This window comes from Hordeum vulgare, chromosome 5H (genome assembly GCF_904849725.1).
Source record: "Hordeum vulgare subsp. vulgare chromosome 5H, MorexV3_pseudomolecules_assembly, whole genome shotgun sequence".
NCBI classification, from domain to species: domain Eukaryota; kingdom Viridiplantae; phylum Streptophyta; class Magnoliopsida; order Poales; family Poaceae; genus Hordeum; species Hordeum vulgare.
In genome coordinates this window covers 549544188-549567424 of record NC_058522.1, presented here as the reverse complement: position 1 = coordinate 549567424, position 23237 = coordinate 549544188, and the positions used below count along the sequence as shown (strand labels likewise).

Here is a 23237-nt window from a genome sequence, read left to right as displayed (position 1 = left end):
TAAGTGTATGAAATCTCAATGGAAGCTAAGTGGGTGTGCATCCAACTTGCTTACTGATGAAGACCTCGGGTATTTGAGGAAGCCTGTTGATACGTCTCGAACGTATCTATAATTTTTTATGGTTTCATGTTGTTATCTTGTCATCTTTGGATGTTTTATGTACCTTTTATATCTTTTTTGGGACTAACTTACTAATTTAGTGCCAAGTGCCAGTTCCTGTTTTTTCTGTGTTTTTGGCTCTTTTCAGATCTGATTTTGGAAGGGAGTCCAAACGGAATAAAATCCCCGAAATAAATTTTTCCCGAACGGTAGAAGATCTGGGGGCTTGAGGGCCAAGCCAGGAGGGCTACAGGGGGCCCACAAGCCCCCCATCCGCCACCAGGCGGGAGCGGCGGCCAGCAGGCTTGTGGCCTCCCTAGCACCCCCCTGACCTAGCTCCTTCGCCTATATATTCCCTAAAATACAGAAAAAAATCAAGGGATCCACGAAAATACTTTTTCGCCGCCGCAAGCTTCCGTTTCCGCGAGATCTCATATGGAGACCCTTCCTGGTGCCCTGCCGGAGGGGACTTTGGAGTTGGAGGGCTTCTACATCAACATCATCGCCCCTCCAATGACTCGTGAGTAGTTCACTTCAGACCTACGGGTCCGTAGTTAGTAGCTAGATGGCTTCTTCTCTCTCTTGGATCTTCAATACAAAGTTATCCATGATCTTCATGGAGATCTATCCGATGTAATCTTCTTTGGCGGTGTGTTTGTCGAGATCCGATGAATTGTGGATTTGTGATCATATTATCTATGATATATATTTGAGTCTTTGCTGATTTATTATATGCATGATTTGATATCCTTGTAAGTCTCTCCGAGTCTTGGGTTTTGTTTGGCCAACTAGATATCTGATTCTTGCAATGGGAGAAGTGCTTGGTTTTGGGTTCTTACCGTGTGGTGACCTTTCCCAGTGACAGTAGGGGCAGCAAGGCACACATCGTGTAGTTGCCATCAAGGGTAACAAGGTGGGCTTTGTCGTAGATATGAGACTATCCATCTACATCATGTCATCTTGATTGAGGCGTTACTCTGTTCTTTGGACTTAATACACTAGATGCATGATGGATAGTGATCGACGTGTGGAGTAATAGTAGTAGATGCAGAAAGTATCGGTCTACTTGTTTTGGACGTGATGCCTATAGATATAATCATTGCCATAGATGACGTCACGACTTTGTGCGGTTCTATCAATTGCTCGACAGTAATTTGTTCACCCACCGTCTACTTGCTTTCATGAGAGAAGCCACTAGTAAACACTACGGCCCCCGGGTCTATTCACACCTATCGTTTCCACCTTTGCTTTTACTTGGCTTTGTTACTTTGTTGCTTTCAGTTCTCACTTGGCGAACAATCTATAAGGGATTGGCAACCCCTTCATAGTGTTGGGAGCAAGCTTTTTGTGTTTGTGCAGGCACTTGTGATACTCCTTCACTGGATCGATACCTTGGTTCTCAAAACTGAGGGAAGTACTTACCACCGTTGCGCTACATCACCCTTTCCGCTTCGAGGGAACACCAATGCAACGCTCCAAGGCCACGGGGAAATCCTTTGCATATTTGCCTAGGAAGTCCCTAAAGGCATAGCCGTAGCAGAAGGATTCCTGGTGCCGTTGCTGAGGAGAATCAAGACGTCTCCCGTCAGCACGTATTTCTGGCGCCGTTGGAAGGTCTTTTGTTGCAGTAGCAGAAGTATTTCTGGCGCCGTTGCCGGGGAAGGAGAGATCTATCCAAGTAGGTATCACAAACTCATCTCTTGCATTTACTTTTTTTTGCCAGTTGCCTCTCGTTTTCCTCTCCCCCACTTCACATTTGCCATTTTCATTTGTCTTTCTCCCTTGTCGTTTTCATTTGCCTTTTTCTTCATTTGCCTTCTTCGTATGCCTTTCCTTTGCTTGTGTGCTATGTGCCTTCAATGTGCTTGCATCTTCGCTTGCTAAAAATCTAGTGATATGGATCCTCGTCTACTTGCTAATCTCTTTAAGAGATCCAATTATGTTGATCCAATTGCTAGAGAGTTGAGTGCACTTGACTTTCTCTATGGAGTTTTGCTTGAGATGCATGAATCTGAAAATCGCGATGAAGAAATTCATGAAGTGATTCATGAGGGCTCCTTGAATAAAAAAGCATGATTGCAATGGTTTCACTATAAATTCTATTAGTGACAATCATGCTAAAAATATGCAAAACCCTAAGCTTGGGGATGCTAGTTTTTCTTTGTCCACTACTTGTTGCAATAATCATGATTGTGGTGATGTTCTTTCTTATTATCTTGAAAATTTGTTCAAGCCTCATGATGATTATGATATTTGCAATAATATTGTAAGTGGGTTTGGAGAAGTCATGACTTTAGTTGATGATAATCCCACTATTTTTTAAGAGCGTCAACTTTGCATGCATGTGGATCATGAAAATAATATCCTTTGTGATAGCTATATTGTTGAATTTGAATATGATCCCACATGTAATTGCTATGAGAGAGGAAAATATTGTGGTAAAAACTTTCATGTTACCAAATCACCTCTCGCTATGTTGAGATTGCTATTGTCTCTTTCTTCTTCCTTGCATTTGGTAACTATTGGTTGTCTTGCCAATTTGTTTTCCTATAAAATGCCTATGCAAAGGAATTATGTTAGACTTAGATGTTATTTTCGCATGCTCTATGATGCTCTCGTTGTGCTTCAATTCTTGTCTTTTGTGAGAGCATCATTGAACTATCAATGCCTAGCTAAGGGCGTTAAACAATAGCGCTTGTTGGGAGGCAACCCAACGAATCTATCATTTTTATTTCTGTTTTGTGTTTTCCACACTTCCATAATTCTGTTATGATTGTGTTTTTTGTGTTTCTTTTTGCGTTTGTGCCAAGCAAAACCGTTATGATTAGTCTTGGGGATGATAGTTTGGTCATGCTGGAAAAGACAGAAGCTTTCTGCTCACGAAAAGAATTTTCATTTTTTTATAAGAGATTTTGAGTTGATTCTTTTCGTTTATGATTGCCAGGCAAATTCTTCATACTGTCGTAATTTTTCAGAATTTGTGAAGTACCAGAAGTATACGAAATATACAGATTGCTACAGACTGGTCTGCTGTTAACAGATTTTGTTTTTGTTGTGTTGGTTGCTTATTTTGATGAAACTATGGATAGTATCGGGGGGTATTATCCATGGAAGATTGAAGATACAGTAACCCAACATCAGCATAAGTAGAATTTAAGTTTGCTACAGTACCTAAGGAAGTGGTGGTTTGTTTTCTTATACTAATGTTATCACGAGTTTCTGTTTAAGTTTCGTGTTGTGAAGTTTTCAAGTTTTGGGTGAAGTTCTTATGGACAAAAAGATAAAGAGTGGCAATAGCTCAAGCTTGGGGATGCCCAAGTCACCCCAAGAGATTCAAGGATGTCGTAAAAGCCTAAGCTTGGGGATGCCCCGGGAAGGCATCCCCTCTCTCGTCTTCAATCCATCGGTAACGTTACTTGGGGCTATATTTTTATTCACCACATGTTATGTGTTTTTTCTTGGAGCGTCTTGTATCGTAGGAGTATTTTATTTTTGTTGTGTCACAATCATCCTTGCTGCACACCTAGAGAGAGAGCCATGCACTCACCGTGATTTTGTCGAGCTTCATTTATATCCTTTGGTAGACAATTTAGCTCACATGTGCTCCACTTATATCTTTTGTGCTAGATACTTTTGCTCTGTGTGCTTCACTTATATATTTTAGAGCACAGCGGTGCGTGGCTTGGTAGTTGATCTATGCTTTGAAAGTAGTCTCAAAAGGGGTAGTTATCCAAAGGGATACGAAAACTTCCACCTTCATGTGCCTTGAATAGTTAGAGAAGTTTGACTCATCTCAATTAGTTTTGAGTTGTGGTTGTGGTAATATTGAAGTTATGCTAGTAAGGTGTTATGGATCTAGAAATACTTGTGTTGAAGTTAGTGATTCCCGTAGCATGCACGTATGGTGAACCGCTATGTGATGAAATCTGAGCATGATTAGTCTTTTGATTGTCATCCTTTGCGTGGCGGTCGGGATCGTGTGATGGTTTATGCCTACCAACCCTTCCCCTAGGAGTATGCGTTAAATGCTTTGTTTCGATTACTAATAAAACTTTTGCAACAAGTATATGAGTTCTTCATGACTAATGTTGAGTCCATGGTTTAGATGCACTTTCACCTTCCACCATCACTACCTTCGTAGTGCCATGCAACTTTCGCCGGTGCACAAAACCCACCATTAGCCTCCCTCAAAACAGCCACCATACCTACCTACTATGGCTTTTTCAAAGTCATTCAGAGATATATTGCCATGCAACTACCACCATGACATGTGCCACCACGTCTACATTGTCATTTCATGATCGTAATATAGCTAGCATGATGTTTCCATTAATGTCTATGCCATGCTAGATCATTGTCACGGTACACTACCGAAGGCATTCCATATAGAGTCGTTGTTGCTCTAAGTTTTGAGTTGAAAGTGTGATGATCATCATTGATGGAGCATTGTCCCATGTGAGGAAATAAAAGAGGCCAAAGATGCCCACCAAAATAAAAATAAAAAAAAGAGGCCAAAGAGCCCACCAAAAAAATTGAGAGAAAAAGAGAGAAGGGACAATGCTACCACCTTTCCACACTTGTGCATATTAAGCTCCATGATCTTCATGATTGAGAGTCTCTCGTTTTGTCACCACCATATAGCTAGTGGGAAATTTTCATTACATAACTTGGCTTGTATATTCCAATGATAGGCTTCCTCAAAATTGCCTTAGGTCTTCGTGAGCAAGCAAGTTGGATGCACACCCACTAGTTTTCTTTAAGAGCTTTCACATACTCTTAGCTCTAGTGCATCATTTGTATGGCAATCCCTACTCATTCACATTGATATCTATTGATGAGCATCTCCACAGCTCATTGATATGCCTAGTTAATGTGACCATCTTCTCCTTTTTTGTCTTGCAACCTCCACCACACTCCACACCACTTATAGTGCTAAAACCATGGCTCACGCTCATGTATTGCGTGAGAGTTGAAAAGGTTTGAGAAAGTAAAGGTGTGAAACAATTACTTGGCCAATACCGGGGTTGTGCATGATTTAAATTCGTTGTGCAATGATAATAGAGCATAGCCAGACTATATGATTTTGTAGGGATAACTTTCTTTTGGCCTTGTTATTTTGAAAGTTCATGATTACTTTGCTAGTTTGCTTGAATTATTATTGTTTCCACGTTAATAGCAAACTATTGTTTTGAATCTAATGGATCTGAACATTCACGTCACATAAGAGGAGTTACAAAGGACATCTATGCTAGGTAGCATGAAAGCATCAAAAAATCATTCTTTATCACTTCCCTACTCGAGGACGAGCAGGAGTTAAGCTTCGGGATGCTTGATACGTCTCAAACGTATCTATAATTTTTGATGGTTTCATGCTGTTATCTTGTCATCTTTGGATGTTTTAATTACCTTTTATATCTTTTTTGGGACTAACTTACTAATTCAGTGTCAAGTGTCAGTTCCTGTTTTTTCTGTGTTTTTGGCTCTTTTCAGATCTGATTTTGGAACGGAGTCCAAACGGAATAAAATCCCCGAAATATTTTTTTTCCGAACGGAAGAAGATTTGCGGGCTTGAGGGCCAAGCCAGGAGGGCTATAGGGGGCCCACAAGCCCCCCATCCTCCACCAAGGGGGCGGCGGCCACCAAGCTTGTGGCCTCCCTGGCGCCCCCCTGACCTAGCTCCTTCGCCTATATATTCCCTAAAATACAGAAAAAAATCAAGGGATCCACGAAAATACTTTTTCGCCGCCGCAAGCTTCCGTTTCCGCGAGATCTCATACGGAGACCCTTCCTGGTGCCCTGTCGGAGGGGACTTTGGAGTTGGAGGGCTTCTACATCAACATCATCGCCCCTCCAATGACTCGTGAGTAGTTCACTTCAGACCTACGGGTCCGTAGTTAGTAGCTAGATGGCTTCTTCTCTCTCTTGGATCTTCAATACAAAGTTCTCCATGATCTTCATGGAGATCTATCCGATGTAATCTTCTTTGGTGGTGTGTTTGTCGAGATCCGATGAATTGTGGATTTGTAATCAGATTATCTATGATATATATTTCAGTCTTTGCTGATTTCTTATATGCATGATTTGATATCCTTGTAAGTCTCTCCGAGTCTTGGGTTTTGTTTGGCCAACTAGATCTAATATTCTTGCAATGGGAGAAGTGCTTGGTTTTGGGTTCTTACCATGTGGTGACCTTTCCCAATGACAGTAGGGGCAGCAAGGCACACATCGTGTAGTTGCCATCAAGGGTAACAAGGTGGGCTTTGTCGTAGATATGAGAGTGTCCATCTACATCATGTCATCTTGCTTAAGGCATTACTCTGTTCTTTCGGACTTAATACACTAGATGCATGCTGGATAGCGGTCGACGTGTGGAGTAATAGTAGTAGATGCAGAAAGTATCGGTCTACTTGTTTTGGACGTGATGCCTATAGATATAATCATTGCCATAGATGACGTCACGACTTTGCGCGGTTCTATCAATTGCTCGACAGTAATCTGTTCACCCACCGTCTACTTGCTTTCATGAGAGAAGCCACTAGTAAACACTACGGCCCCCGGGTCTATTCACACCTATCGTTTCCACTTTCGCTTTTAATTTGCGTTGTTACTTTGTTGCTTTCAGTTCTCACTTGGCGAACAATCTATAAGGGATTGACAACCCCTTCATAGCGTTGGGAGCAAGCTTTTTGTGTTTGTGCAGGCACTTGTGATACTCATTCACTGGATCGATACCTTGGTTCTCAAAACTGAGGGAAATACTTACCACCGCTGTGCTACATCACCCTTTCCGCTTCAAGGGAACACCAACGCAAGGCTCCAAGGCCGCAGGCTTTGCATATTTTCCTAGGAAGTCCCTAAAGGCGTAGCCGTAGCAGAAGGATTCCTGGTGCCGTTGCTGAGGAGAATCAAGACGTCTCCCGTCAGCACGTATTTCTGGCGCCGTTGGAAGGTATTTTGTTGCAGAAGCACCTGTCACCAGAATATGCAAGCCAAGTTGTACAATAATTTTTTTTCACTAGCATATGAAAATGACAAAACATGAGACTGTGTGTACGAAAAACATGGTGACTTCACTAAGCAAGAGTGTGGAAAAAGAGGTGGTAGCATTGTCCCTTCTCTCTTTTCTCTCTTTTTTTATTTCTTTCCTTTTTTATCCTTTTTCTCCTGATCTCTTTTTATTTTTTTTCCTTTCTTTATGTTTTCCCTTTTTTCATTGTTTTTCATGCAGACTCTAATCCCGACTTGTGGGGAATCATTGTCTCCATCATCCTTTCCTCAATGAGACAGTGATCTAATAATGAAAAACATCATACTTCTATTTATTTACAACTCGAGATGAAAAATTTACTAAACAAGATGACTACATATGAATGCATGTGATAGTGTACCAGGATGTGCAATGATCTAGCATAACTTGTAAACAATGATGAATGGTGACTTTGCCACAAATACTGTGTCAACCACATGATCATGCAAAGCAATATAATGATGAACACACAAGTCATGAGACGTAATGGTGGAAGTTGCATGGCAATATATCTCGGAATGGCTATGGAAATGCCATGATAGGTAGGTATGGTGGCTGTTTTGAGGAAATATAAGGTGGCTTATGTGCAATAGGGTGTATCATGTTGCGGGGTTTGGATGCATCGACGAAGTTGTGTGATGGTATTTCATAGGTATTCGGTGATACCCCCCCCCCGCAACGGCGCTAGACATTCTTCTTGCTACTTGTAAACTGTGTTGGGAATTTTCCCGAAGGGTAGGGGAGATGCAACACAGTAGAGATAAGTATTTCCCTCAGTGAGGACCAAGTTTATCGAACCAATAGTAGGACCACGCAAACACCCGTCTTCAGCGCCTGCACACAAAAGAGCACACACTTGCACCCAACACGAGCAAGAGGGTTGTCAATCCCCTTGAAATCATTACTCTCAAGCGATAAGTAGTGATAGATAGATAAATGGATAAATATAAATGCAAAATAAAAATAAAGTAAATGATGGCAGCAATACTTTTAATGTTTTTATAATTTGATTTGTGAAGACACGTGGGGCATAGTTTTCACTAGAGGCGTCTCTCTCGTAGAAAGCATACGGTGGGTAGACAAATTACTGTTGGGCAATTGATATAAAAGTGCATATTATGCAATATTTATTCATGGCAATGATCATTCCATATAGGAATCACGCCTGTAAGCAAGTAGACCGACTCCTGCCTGCATCTACTACTATTACTCCACTCATCGACCGCTATCCAACATGCATCTAGAGTATCAAGTAAAACAAAGTAACGCTTTAAGCAAGATGACATGATATAGACAAAGTAAATCCAACTAATATTAATAATACCCATAATTTTACCCTTAATGTTAGCAATACAAATATGTGCCATGTCCCTTTCTGTCACTAGAATTGAGCATTGATACTTGTGATCTGCGTTGGGTTCTTTCCCAGAGAGGAGGGGATGATGCAACACAGTATGGATACGTATTTAGCTTGGTGATAACCAAGGTTATCTAAGCAATAGAAGGACCATGCAACTTCCCATCTTAAGTGCCTACACACAAAAGATCACACACTTGCACCCAACTCGAGCAAGTGGGTTGCCAATCCCCTTGAAGTCGTTACTTGCAGGAAATAAGTAGTGATAGATAGATAGTTGAAATATATTAAATATAAAAAGTAAATACAAATAATAAAAGGCAGCGAGGTATTTAGAGTTTTTATAAATATATTTGTGAATAGACCCCGGGCCCATAGTTTTCGCTAGAGGCTTCTCTCTTGTAGAAAGCATATGGTGGGTAATTTTTTTACTATTGGGCAATTGGTAGAAAAACGTATAGTTATGCAATATTTATTCATGGAAATGATCATTAAATATAGGTGTCACATCCGCAAGCAAGTAGATCGACTCCTACCTGCATCTACTACTATTACTCCACCCATCGACCGTTATCCAGCATGCATCTAGAGTATTAGGTGAAAAGAGAGTAATGCTTGGAGGATAATGACATGATGTAGACAAAGTAAGTCCAATTAATATGAATGAACCCCATTGTTTTACCCTTAGTGGCAACAATACAATATGTGTCATGTCTCTTTCTATCACTGGGATCAAGTACCGCAAGATTGGACCCACTACAACACACCTATGACCTATCCCACTGAAGATAAATCAATCTAGTTGGCCAAACCAAATAAATAGATCGAATAGAATTACGAAGCTATCAAAGTCATGCATATAAGAATTTAGAGAAGACTCAAATATTATTCATGAATAATCTGAACATAAACGCACAATTCATATGATCCCAACAAACGCACCACACAAGAGTGATTACATAAGATAGAGCACCATGGGAATCGCGTGATCATGGCAACGAAGAACATAGAGAGAGATACAGTCGTACGGGTACTAACTACAGACCCGTAGGTCTGTGGTGCACTACTCACACATCACCATGGTTGCAACAAGGTTGATGTAGAGGCCCTTCATGATCGACCCCCCTCCGACAGGGCACTGGGACACGGCTCCAGATGGGCACATGGCGGAACAGAGACTTGCGGCGACAGAAAAAGTGTTTTGGGTGGCTCCCTAGGGTTTGGGCATATTAGAGAATTTATAGGATAGAGAGGAGGGCCATAGGCCGTGGGAGGTGCCTCCAAGCCATGAGGACGCGACCACCCCCCCTCGACGCGCCCTGTTGGCTTGGCGCCACCCCGTGTGGCCTCCGGTCTCCTTCCGAAGCTTCTAGGTATTTATTTTGTCTAGAAAAAATCATCAAAAAGTTTCGAGGTATTTGGACTCTGTTTGGTACACTATTCCTAAAAAGCCGAAAACATGCACAAAACAACAACTGCACATGGCACTTGGTTAATAGGTTAGTGCTCAAAAATAATATAAATCAGCAAGTAAATGCCTAAAAACATCCTAGAATTATAATATAATAGCATGAAACAAACAAAAAATATAGATACGTTGGAGACATATCAAGCATCACAAGATTGAACACATTACAACGCACCACTCCCATGCACCACTCCCACTTAAGATAAATCTATCTAGTTGCCCAAACCAAACCGGTAGATCAGTCAGAAACACGAAGCTATCATAATCATGCATATAAGAATTTAGAGCAAACTCAAATACTTTTCACAAATAATATGAACATAAACCCACAATTCATCGAATCCCAACAAACAAATCGCAAAAGAGTGATTACATAAGATAGTTCACCACAGGAACTGCGATGATCTTGGCAATGAAGAACATAGAGAGAGAGGGAGAGAGAGAGCCATCTAGGTACTAACTATGGATCCATAGGTCTGTGGTAAACTACACACACGTTACCATGGGAGCAACAAGGTTGATGTAGAAGCCCTTCGTGATTGATCATCCCTCTCGCGTGGCACCGGAATAGGGCTCCATATGGGATCACGGTGGAACAGATACTTGCAGTGGAGGAAAAAGTGTTTTTGGTGGCTCGCTCGTGTTTTTCCCACAAAAGAAAATTTATAGGAGCGAAGATAGGGGTGGAGGAGCTGGGAGGTGGCCCTAAGCCATAAAAAAAGGTGCACCTTATTGGATTTGGGGCACCTCGTGTGCCCTTTGGTATTCTTATGAAGCTTCCAGGTCTTATTTTTGTCCAAAATAATGTCAAAAAGTTTCTTTGCGTTTGGACTCCGTTTGGTACTATTTCCCTGAAAAGCCAAAAACGCGCAGAAAACAACAACTAGCACTTGTCATTGGGTTAATAGGATAGTGCTTAGAAAAGATATAAAACATCATATGAATGCTTAAAAAACATCCAAGATTGATAATATAATAGCATGGAACAATAAAAAATTGTTGATATGTTGGAGATGTATCAATAACCACAACACCGAGAGACGAGCATGTATATCGATGTTCACTTCCTCAGAGGGAAGCTAGTCATTGTTAGAGAGGTGGATGTTACCGCGAAGGCACACGAATGCCACCAAGGATCACCCTATTCTTCCCTTGAGACTATACCACAAAGGCATTTCTTAACCACCAGTGGTAGACCTTGAGATGGTCTCAAAACCTTCACAAACTTTTTGGGGGTCACCACAATGAACGATTCCTCTCTCAAGAACTCCTACCGCCTAGGAGTCTCCAACCTGTAAGAATAATAAAAATGGAGCGAGAAATCTCAAGACTTTCTCAAAGCATGATTTATGTTGGTCAAGAGAAGGGGAAGGAGTTGATCTATCACTTGATTAGATAACCTCTCAAGAACTCTCCCAAATCCCTTTGGGATCTAGGATAATAGTGTGTGTTATAGGATTGATTAAAAGTGAACATCGACAGATCTATTGATTTGGTTTGGCCAACCAGATGGGTAGAGGCTATATATAATAGCATTTATGTGTAAGTGGTTGGACGTGCCGAACATCCGACAATCGAAGAAAAAACACACAATATGCATATGGATCAGTAGGAAAAACAATCGTCCCGGATATCTAGGGATAGCCAGGCATGTGGCCAGCCTTGAGGACCCAAACATCTGTCCATGAGCCGGAGATCCGGTGGTTGCTACCAAAATTCTCAAGAAATCTACCGGACATGACGCTCTGGATTTGCATGAGAGGCCCAAACATCCGGTCCCACATGAGGCGCTCGACATTGATACATCTCCAACATATCAATAACTTTTATTGTTCCATGTTATTATATTATCTATCTTGGATACTTTATATGAAATTATATGCTATTTTATACCATTTTGGGGAACTAACCTATTAATCCAGTGCCAAGTGCTAGTTGATGTTTTTTGCTTGTTTTGGTTTTCCAAGAAATCAATACCAAATGAAGTTCAAACGCTATGGAACTTTTTGACAATTTTTTGGACAAAAAAGACCCTCGAAGCTTCAGAGGGATATCAAAATACACACGAGGAGACGACAAGGTAACCAGATGCGCCCAGAGGGGTAGGCATGCCGTGATGCCTTGTGGGCCCCTCATGGCTCCGTGTGACCTAATTCCACCTCCATAAATTATCTAAAATAGGAAAACCAATAGAGAGCCACCCGAAACACTTTTTCTGCCGCCGCAAGTCTTTGTTCTGCCATGATCCCATCTGGAGACCTTTTCCGATGCCGTGTTGGAGAGGGAATTGATCACGGAGGCCGTCTACATCAATCTTGTTGCCTCCATGATGATGTGTGCATAGTCCACCACAGACATATGGGTCCATAGCTAGTACCTAGATGGCTTCTTATCTCTCTTTGATCTTCAATACAAAGTTCACCATGATTTCCGTGCTGATCTATCTCATGTAATCCTATTTTGTGGTGTGTTTGTTGGGATTCGATAAATTGTGGGTTTATGATCAGATTAGTCATGAATATATATTGAGCCTTCTCTGAATTCTTTTATGCATGATTGTTATAGATTTGTATTTCATCGTGCATCTTCTGATCGCTCCCTGAAGCTTTCCACGGTCTTGTGTGGTGTCGAAAAAATCAATGTAAAATTTCATCGTGTTTGGACTTTGTTTGGTATGTTTTTTTCTACCAAACAAAGAAACAAGCAAAAAACAGAAACTCACACTAAGTAGTAAGTTAATATGATAGTATCAAAAAATGATATGAAATGTCATATAAGGCACAAAATATTTATAATATATTAACATAAAGCAATCAAAAAATCTAGATACGTTGGAGACATATCAATCATACTTATGTTTTAACAATCCATTAAGCATATATTTACTCCAACATGCAATATTTACACTATAATAATAATTTTAAAGAAGGAGTTAACTCAATATAAAATTAAAAGGTAAGCCCTTCAAAAAGGTCTTGGGCTTTGGATGGAGTATGTCTAGAAAGTCGGCCTCACTAGCTTGTCATTGGAGATTGTCATGTGTTTATTGTTTGATGTTCATGGATTTAGTAAGTGGAAATAATAATTTCCCATTGCCCATTGTGGTGTCACCGTTTTTTCTTCAGATTCACCATCAAAAGTTCATGGGAAATTTCCATTCCCACACAATAAATTTTATTTTGAAATTTGAGTTATTGAAGAGATGAAAAAATAATACTTGGAATGACTTTTCTCATTCATATAGGAAGGTATAGTGGACAGTCATAGGATTGACTTGGTTTAAGGGAATTGGATGCATATGCATTATTCATACTTACAATAGACGTTTTGGCTAGGAAGGGTCTAAAGGAAACATGCCTATGGAAGGCCCATGAGTAATAAATCATTAAGGATCACATATACACGTCTACCTAGTTGTCTTTCATGCCTAGTCATAATAATTTGTTCGAGCTTCTTAAATTTGCCACTGAAGATTATCTATTGGTCCAAAGAGTTTGGAAATAATATATTTGCATGTGTATGTGCTTTCTTTCATTCCAAGTTTCATGATTCCATTACTCACATCATGTGTATCTAAGTAGTTGATCCCCACTACTTCAATTTATCTCAACACACGTGCATGCCATCTAACTGCAAATGACACCCCATTAAATGCCCACCTAAACATGAATGAGATTTTTTAATTATTAATTTATATTCATTACTTATATTTATCTTAACATGCATATGTTCCACCTCACCACGTATGCCATCTCATCAAAGGCCCACATCACACATGCATGGAACAAATATTTTTCATCTTATGCTACTTAAATTTAATAAGCACTTTCAAATATATACTAATTGAATAGAATATGTAATATTTCAAGTTTTAGTTTATGTATTATTGATCCAAATATTCATGCTTCATATAACCAAAACTCAATGCAACATATATCTCAGTAGTTAATTCCCATTGATTCCGTTTATCTACATACGCACACATGCCACCTCATCACACATGCCAACTCATCAAAGGGTCACCTCAACATGCATGGGATTTTTTTTCATTATTAATTGATCTTTGCTACTTGAATTTACCTCAACATTTACAAAGTAGAATAGATAACATATCCCGCCTCATCAAAGTCCCACAACAACATGCATGAAAGCATGTTCTCCATCATATCATGCTACTTAAATTTAGTAAGTATTTTCAACTATATAATAACTAAATACAATATACAATGTGTATTTCTAGCACTAGTCCATATATTTTTAATCCAAAATTTCATGTTTACCGTAACCAAATCCCATTGGAATATATTGCAACTAATTCCCACAACAAAACATAGGGCACCCACTCATAAATTTCTAGCTTTGGAAAAGTCGTGACCTCCCACATTATGTAATCTATAAAAATGACGGTAATGCTAGAATATATAATAATAATGAGAACAAAAGGGTGTAATCACGACATACCATTATTATGTAGCCTCACATCATATGATACATCGATAATATTACTCTAAAGGAGTAAAATCACACTTCAAAACTAAAGTTATAGAAGAAAATATTCCACTAAGGTGAGATGTGTGATGTAGAAAGTAAGACCAATATGGTGCAAGGTACTCGGCATCCTGCTAATATTAGGAGGGAGAGATGCCTATTACCACCTTTTACGCTTGAAATTTGGTGATGGATGCTACCTTTTCTTCTTCCATAACACGATCCTCCAACCATTGACATATAATTATGCATGTATACTCATTTTCATGGAGTTGATTCTGAACATCTTGTAGTTGATCATAGATATATTGGGTCTTCTCCTCAAGGAAGCTCATCACCCCAATGCAGATGTTGCTTGTCTTCCTCTAGTTCTTGAATTTTGGCCTTGAGCCATCTAGTCATCAAGTAATGTGCATTGAGGCTACTAGAAATTACACCCTTGTGCTTGAAGATTGCTTGCTCATCCTCTTACAATTCTCCAGTGCTTCAACATCCTTGATATGTAATTGTCCTCCTTCCATAGTAATAAATTTGGGATGTGTCCTCATGTACATAAAGTATGGGTTTATGATCTTCTTGAGGAAATCGTCACCACGTTCGTTTTTCCTCCCCGGTACCAGCATCCCCAATGGAAGAGCTTGGGAAAGGCATGATGTTAGATGGATCTAGGGAACATTGACAGAGAAGTGCTCAAAACAAAACAGAGGCGAACCTCGAGGATACCAAGATCATAAAAAATAGGATATATTTATAGGATATTTTCATGCAGAAGGGGTTTGTAAGCAAAATATGAGCTGGAGGGGTCTTTCGTGGGCCAAGGCGACCTAGGACTCGAAGCGTCTAGGCCCACAGAGGTCCCCTCATACCCTTCTTTTGCTCAATTGTCTTATTATGAATACAAAGTTCCTTACACGTTTTCGGTGTTTTCAAGAGAATTCATGTACCCTTTATATTTCCTAGAAAATTTAAGCTTTTGAATGGTTCATGTTCTGATTTTTAATTAATTATTTAAGGATAATCCAGTGCACTGAATTCACCTCCGCTCCTATGGAATCATAGATAATGTAATGTTTGAGTCTCTTTCGTTGACGACTCTTGGTTAAAATTACCATTAATGTCTCCTTAAAGTCTCATGGCTCCCGACTAATAAACCTCTCCAATTGTAATGGGGGCATTCCATTTGTATAGGAGTATACCTATAAAATGGCTGAGACAAGATTTGTACAATAATACTTGGTCCCCTACTTTAAATTATTTTGTTTGGATTCTTATATCATGCCATGTTTTAACTTCCTCTTAAAATAACTTAGCATTTTCATAAGCTTGTTTCCTCCATTCATCTAAAGTAATTATGTGTAGCAATCTTTTTCACCGGCTTATTGCAAGTAAAAAAATGTATGATTGGCCGGTAAGCTTTAAATTCTAATTCCAAAGGAAGATGACTAGACTTAACATGTAGCATATATAATAAGACATGCCCATATGATTTTATAAGTTCCATAAGCCAAGAGTGCATCGTTAGTTTATTCGCCCAATCTCTACTCAATTTGTTGATTATATATTGCAAGATAAAATTTATTCTCTATTAGCTAATTGTACTCGAACACTAGTTTGTTGATGATAGGGTGAAGCGACATTATGATTAACATCATATACTTAGCCAAAGTTTTTCTAATAGCACTGTGAGTAAAACTTGAACCACCATTCATTCGTAAGATACCTAGAGTCTAAACATAGATAAGGTAACATCTTTATGCATTTTACTGTAAGTTCGATGATGAATACTTCTAGTTGAAATAGCTAATATCCACTAGTGAGATAATTAACAACAACTAAAATATATGTCTTACCATGAGATAATGTTTTTTTCCATATAATCAACCCCCCAAAAATTAAATGGATATTTCCAAGCAATAAATGGATTTCTAGCTATTTAGTGGATATAGTTCAAAATTGAACTACGAGCAACTTTAAATGTCACTAAATGGAAACAAGTTCATTCTCAAGTAATTATTCAACTCTTTAGCTCCCATACAAATACATGAAAAATATAAACATTTCCTTGAAAATAACAGAAGCATTCTGATGCATCTTATTGTTTTTTAATATAAAATCTAAATATGCTAAAAATAGAAGTTTCAATGAGATTGGAACCTCTGATTTGTTTGCTAATTATTTGAAATGGATAAAATAACAATTAATGTTACATAATCATATAGATATATTATTGATTAAAAAATAAATGTAGATTCATTCATTCTTTTTGGATACAATAAGACCATCATATCCAAGCCCCACGGGTCTCAAAATGGAATGTGATGGAATATGCATATAATAGATGTGTTACACGAAAGAATCTTCACACATTTATTATGTCCCTTGATTACAATTGTTGTACGGGGTTAAAAGAGGACAATAATCAATGTAAGCTATCGAGGGAACAAGTTGTTGTCAACCCAACCAACACTAGAGCCTATGATGATGATCTATGATACCTAAATGAGTATAAGAACATAATTTTGAGAAATCAGTTGCTCCTATCACAAATAATGAAGAAAGTTAAAACAATATAGCATTCAATGCTTGTTATTTTGACCACAAGCTTTGTCTAGGGCAATGTGTGCCGAAACATCATTATGACTTGCTCAATTTGCATGATATGTTAGGTTTCATTTTCGGGGTAGGGAGTGGTGGCGAGAGAGGGTTGAGGCTCTACTATTGTCAAAACTCAGGATTTGTTGAAGGTTCCCTCAACTTCTAGTCTATTTTCTATCGTAATCCACATTCATGTAACGATGAACTTCCCTTCATCACACCGTGCACGCTTCCTTCACATCAGATGTAGGTCGTGCATCAATCGGTCATCCTTCTCAAGCGACTAGCAACATGTGAACATAAGATATGTCACTTGTTGATCTCAGGAGGGACCATATTTCCTCCAACCCCAACACTTTACCTAATCCACCGTTCACGATATGTTTTGAAGAACGAGTGATGAAACAATTTGCATTAAGAGGGACCAAATCTTTGAAAAGACTAGCTGTATCGTTGATGCATGGTTACTAGAAATATGTGTTTTGTTGGCCACCACCTATGCCGAGTACTCCCACTCTCCATGTTGCGTGAATGTTTGAACGAAATTGATGTTGGCGCTGATGATAACCAACCGGACTTGATTGATCTTAGATCATTTGATTGCTTTCTCGGTGGTGTGTGTTGGTTAAGTAAAAGAGGCGCATCGGATGGTTTTTGCCTTTGTGCACACTCATGTGAGACATGTATTATGCAACAAATGCACGGTCACCTAGGTGCGCACATCGATCATGCATAAAGGGTGCAAGCGGTATCACTCTTCGTCTCGCGAAACTCAATAACTATCTCATAGTTTGTCCATCGCATGCCTAAAGTTGATAGTATATTTGTAATTTTGTATCATGCTATTGTCCGCTAGCCTGCAACGCTTGCATCCCTTATCGTGCATGGGTCGACGACGTACGATGGTTTCGCCGTGGTCGGAGAAAAGGCATAGTGCCTAAGGTACGAAATGAAACTCTCAGCTTGATTCGATCGACCTCGCTAAACCTCGTGCAAACATGGTAATCTATGCTTTTATCGAAAGCCTTGTTACACAGTTTATGTTATCGGAAAGCGAGATGATTGAGGAGGATGCTGAGCCATCTATCCAGGAGATATGATCCACCATATGTGTGACGCCGACGCGGACATGCAATCAAGATGCACAAGTAGCCGTCCGGCGCAGCGCCGGCCACTTTTGCTGCCAGCCACTCGATCGCCGGCGACGTTCCTATCCTGTTTCGGCGCAAAACAAAACAGAGCTGCTGGACAAGACAAGATCACGTCTAATCTCTCCGACGCAAAGCTCATCATGGTTGCATAGAAGTTAAGGGTGATTATCCCATACATACACGCACCATCGTTACCAGCTAGTGGCACATGCTATGCCTAGATACACACCCGAAAATAGTATCATGTCGCTAGGGATGGCAAGTTGTTTTGGGCGGGAATAAGCACCGTGGCAGTTGCATCTTTTTTAGGTGCTAACAAAGATGGGATGGTGTGATAGAAGGTGGATAGTGTGATGTCGAATTGGGTGGAATGGTCAACTTAACCGGTGCATCAAGTGAAAAGAATAGTTAAATTATGCTATCAGTGAGCATGTTAACCCCAATTCCATGAATTAATGAGATGAAATCAATCCATGGCGATGATAAACAAGCTCACAGATATGCATGGCTGAGCCGATGGAACACCTGGACACCCTGCCAAGAAAAACCTCATCCATCCTCTTGTTTGTGTACTGGCGTGTACGCCACGTACGCCCATGTTTTGCTCTCGTTGATCGATCTTGTCAAGTTTAATAAGGATGCATCAGGTTTTTGAATGTTTAACATCTCCATGAAACGAGTTCTTGAGTTTGCACATGTTTACACCCGTTCCAGCAGCATGATTACCCGGGCTCACGATGAGCCGAGACCATCCAGAGCCTCCTGGCACTCAGTTTGGTACAAACAGGCAATTTGCATTCTCTCATCTTCCTGGCAGCAATTGACTCTTCGTTTGCATTTTCAAACTTCACGAGCAGCTCGAAACTTTGTGAATTCCATGTGTTGGAATGTCGAACTGATCAGCTCGATCGATCATCATGTTTGGGAGAGAGCACCACACCCAGCCCAACTTTGACCTCTTCCTGGACACATTTCTTGGTTCGGACAGCACCAAAAAACTTCCAGAATTTTCAATCCAATTCTTCGTTCCAGGAAATACTAGATAACAATTGCATAGTGCATCGAAGAATCATCTGAAATTAGGATCAAATTCGATATGAGAGGTAGAACAAGCCAACTTGTATCACCTGGTAGACTTTCCCCAACCACATGAACAAGCAATGATCACTCTATTGCAAAATCATCCGAATTCAAGCGTGACAACCCAAATGCAGCAGCTGGGAAGCCTTCCCCATGTCCACACCTACCGGAGCACGGCGGTTTTCCGGCAAGCCGTCCGGCCACCGCGCCGGCAAACAGTGCAAAGCCCGGCTGAACTCACACACCACCAGCAAAGGTCTCCACAAGTTGTGCAACTTGGGTCGTGTTCCATCGCCTCGTAGCCTATCAAAACTACGTTGGATCGACGTGTTTCCGGCACCTACGTGTTGCTACATTAACCAGATACATGACCGCGCCGGAAAATCTCATTGTTCGCCGGTGCAGCCAGTGCCGGCGGCCGGAAATCTCCACCAAACTCCGACAAAAGCACCATCCCGACCAGTCCCTGATCACCGGCTGATTTCTCCGTGAATACTCGACCAAATCACACGAACTTGATCTCATTACAAAGCCATGATCCTTGCCTACACGATGGAAAAAATTACACTCGAATCGGTGGATTCGATGGAGCGATATTTGATCGGAAATCGAGAGGAGAAGCACACTCTGGAAGTCTGGAGGCTGGTTCGCGAGACGGCCGGCCAACTGGGGGTGGGGGGGCTTCAATCCGCGGCACCCGATGCGGCGCGTGGACAGCCGTCGGATGGAAACGGATCGGACGCGCCAGGTTTGATGACGGCCGCCAGGGGGGCGATCCGTGGCTACGCCCCCTAGACCAATCAGCGCACGGCGTTCGGGCCTCGCCCGTCTTCCCGACGTCTCCCGCTATATAACCAGCGCCTCCTCCGCCCTGACATCCTCACCCAGCTCTCACCCGCATCTCCCTCACCTCCGGCGAAAGACACACCAGCGCGCTCTCCTCGCTCTCCCGCAGCAATGTCGACCGACGCAGCCGCCGACATCCCGGTGCCTCAGGTGGAGGCGACCGCCGACCCCGTCGTGGAGACCACGGCTGACGCCGCCGCCGGCGACGCGAAACCGGCCAAGGCGACCAAGGCCAAGGCCGCCAAGACGCCCAAGGCCAAGAAGCCCTCCGCCCCGAGGAAGCCCAAGGCCGCCCCCGCCCACCCGACCTACGCTGAGGTAAACCCCTCGACCACCGCCGAATCTCGCTGCATTCGGTCTCTGTTCGTTCTCTGTTTGCCTTGGTCTGACTGGCTTTGTTCGTTCGTGCTTTGTGTGTGCGCAGATGGTGTCGGAGGCGATCACCGCGCTCAAGGAGAGGGGCGGGTCGAGCACCGTCGCCATCGGCAAGTTCATCGAGGACAAGCACAAGGCGCACCTCCCGGCCAACTTCCGCAAGATCATGCTGACGCAGATCAAGAAGCTGGTCGCCGCCGGCAAGCTGACCAAGGTCAAGGCCTCCTACAAGCTCGCCAAGGCCCCCGCAGCCCCCAAGAAGCCCAAGACCAAGGCGCCAGCCAAGAAGAAGCCCGCCGCGAAGAAGAAGGCGCCGGCCAAGAAGACCACCGCCAAGTCCCCTGCCAAGAAGAAGGCGCCGGCCAAGAAGACCACCGCCAAGGCCCCAGCCAAGACCAAGGCCGCCGCCAAGCCCAAGGCGGCAGCGAAGCCCAAGGCAGCCGCCAAGAAGGCACCAGCCAAGACCACCAAGGCCGCCGCCAAGCCCAAGCCGGCCGCCAAGACGAAGGCTGCTGCCAAGCCGAAGGGCCGCCCCGCCAAGGCCGCCAAGACCTCCGCCAAGGACGCACCAGGGAAGAAGGCGGCGGCACCCGCTACCCCCAAGAAGCCAGCCGCCAGGAAGCCGCCCACCAAGCGGTCGGCGCCGGTGAAGAAGGCCACGCCCGCCAAGAAGGCCCCCGCCAAGAAGGCCAAGAAGTAGAGAGCCCGTCCTCCCGCAACGAGTTTCCATTAGCAGTTTTCCCATGTTCTGTGTTGTTAGTCCAGGATTCTGTGTTCTAGACTGTAAATTTTATATCCGGGTCGTGGTGCACTGGTCTCGGCCGGCGTACCCTTGGAGGTGTATCTGTGGATGACGAAGACGGCGGCGGCGAGGGTTTGTCCCCGGTCGTCCATATTACCGTAGCAGCCTGATGTGATGAGGTTTTTTTTAGCGTAGCAAGGTCCATGTGACGGTGTCGAGAACAAAATAGTGCATTGTTTATCTAATTAATTATGATTGATCACTCTTTGCCTTGCAAAAATTCCTGTGCTTGCCTCTTTGGTTTGGAGTTCGAGATCTGAAGTCGGGTTCAGATCTGTGATGGAATTTTAGATCTGAAATTGGTTGTTTGTATTTTTCTATGGAAATGCCAACCTCCTCTTTAATTTGCTCCCGTCCAATTTCGGTGTACGTGGCTGGCATTACGGTCTGTAATAATTAAAAAGAATGGCTGTTGTATTCGTATGTGTACATCACCTTTGCATCGGTTGCTAGTGATGAAATTTGGAATATTCAATGCGATTTTGGACTTGCTTTGATCATCAGCTGCTACCTGCGTTAAAGGGCTCCTGCGTGAATCTTCATTCATACGCGTAGTTTTTTGGTACAATCTTTTTTAGAAAGAAAGGCAGATTTAGAGAGATGAATGTGATGTTGTTGACCGAGGAAGCTAATTGGGCCGTTAATGGTGGGGCTAATGTCGGGCGTCGACACGTGGGTATGCCTGTTTTTGCATTGGAGCGGGAACCTGGGAGAGGGGACCGCGGCAGAAGATTCGCAGTAACCGTCGGCTGCAGTGACCGTTTTAGGTGGGGTGCGGGCGCGCGCTTTTGCTTTCAGTTTTCGCCTTCTACGCGCCTACAATGTTTTCCGTTTCCGCGCTCCTTGAATTTACGTTCTCCTCTCTGTCCGTCTTATGTCAAAAGAAGCGACAAGTAACTTGCATGTGAATGCTGGACAAAAAATCGCATACACTTATCCTGTAAACGCACACTGCTACATTTTGTTTTTAATAAGCATTTTTAAATATCGACATATTATGTTGAGATTTACAAAGTTATCCTAAGCATATCGTCGTCGATGAAAATGTCTCCTCGCACTAAAAACATATCGCCGTAAATCTTCAAATAAATTCATGAATAAATACGAGAAACATGACTTGAACTCCAATAAAATGGAATGCCGTAGTCCCTCTAACTATCTAGGCAGACTTTGGTTCGCATTCCACCCCCCATTGTTTTGACTTTTTAATAAATTATAGTAAGATATGATCATGGTTTGATTTTTTATGTGGCCTCTTTATACAACCGTATTAGGATTTCATTACGTGCAATCATGGCTAATGACGCTAGGTATCTCATTAGCGTGCATGCACCGTCTCGCTCCGTCATGACGTGGACAAGTGGCTACCGACATGTCTTTTGACAATAGCCTATTATACCATACTGAGATGGAAGTGACGATTGGCCCGTGAAGAGGTAAAGCCCACGGGGCTGTTGGCAGGTGATGACGAGTTGATGGATATACTTCTCGCCCCTCGTTGGTTATCCTAAGTGGAAGGTGGAGATGTAGTGAGCAACAAATTTCCCTTACACGGAGAATGCAAGGTTTATCGAACTAAGAGGACTGCTAGGCTCAACAAGTAGGTGTCTCCTGTCCTGGTCAGCATAAGACGTGGACCTGCACACACAACAAATAACTTTGCTCGCAACGAGTACATGGAGGTTGTCAATCTCTCCGGCCTTGTAGTTTGCAAAGGATTAAAACACAGGCGGGAAGGTAATAGTGATTGCAACGGAAAAGTAAATGAAAGCGATAAATGATGGAGGTGTAAACAATGATGGTGATATGGACCGGAGTCACATGATGTTCACTAGTGATGTATCTCTTTCAAAAGACGATAAACAACTATACTTGGGGTAAACAAATCACAGTTGGGCAATTGACAGAATTATGATCACACCACAATGCTAATTATGCTCCTTGATAGT

The 23237-nt window shown here is 42.0% G+C and overlaps 1 protein-coding gene across 1 annotated transcript; it reads left to right on the top strand.

Moving 5' to 3' along the window:
* The first annotated feature begins 20143 nt into the window (after window positions 1–20143).
* Window positions 20144–21490, top strand: LOC123452756 (histone H1-like). The gene is made up of 2 exons (XM_045129463.1): window positions 20144–20429; window positions 20536–21490. The coding sequence occupies exons 1-2, from the start codon at window positions 20223–20225 to the stop codon at window positions 21184–21186; spliced, it is 858 nt and encodes a 285-aa protein (XP_044985398.1). The 5' UTR covers window positions 20144–20222; the 3' UTR covers window positions 21187–21490.
* The last annotated feature ends 1747 nt before the right edge of the window (window positions 21491–23237 follow it).

Bases quoted from the DNA above. Each gene is read 5' to 3' on its own strand.
- LOC123452756 (XM_045129463.1), top strand. From the start codon at position 20,223: ATGTCGACCGACGCAGCCGCCGACATCCCGGTGCCTCAGGTGGAGGCG. The intron at 20,430-20,535 runs GTAAACCCCTCG...GTGTGTGCGCAG, and splicing joins CCCACCCGACCTACGCTGAG to ATGGTGTCGGAGGCGATCAC.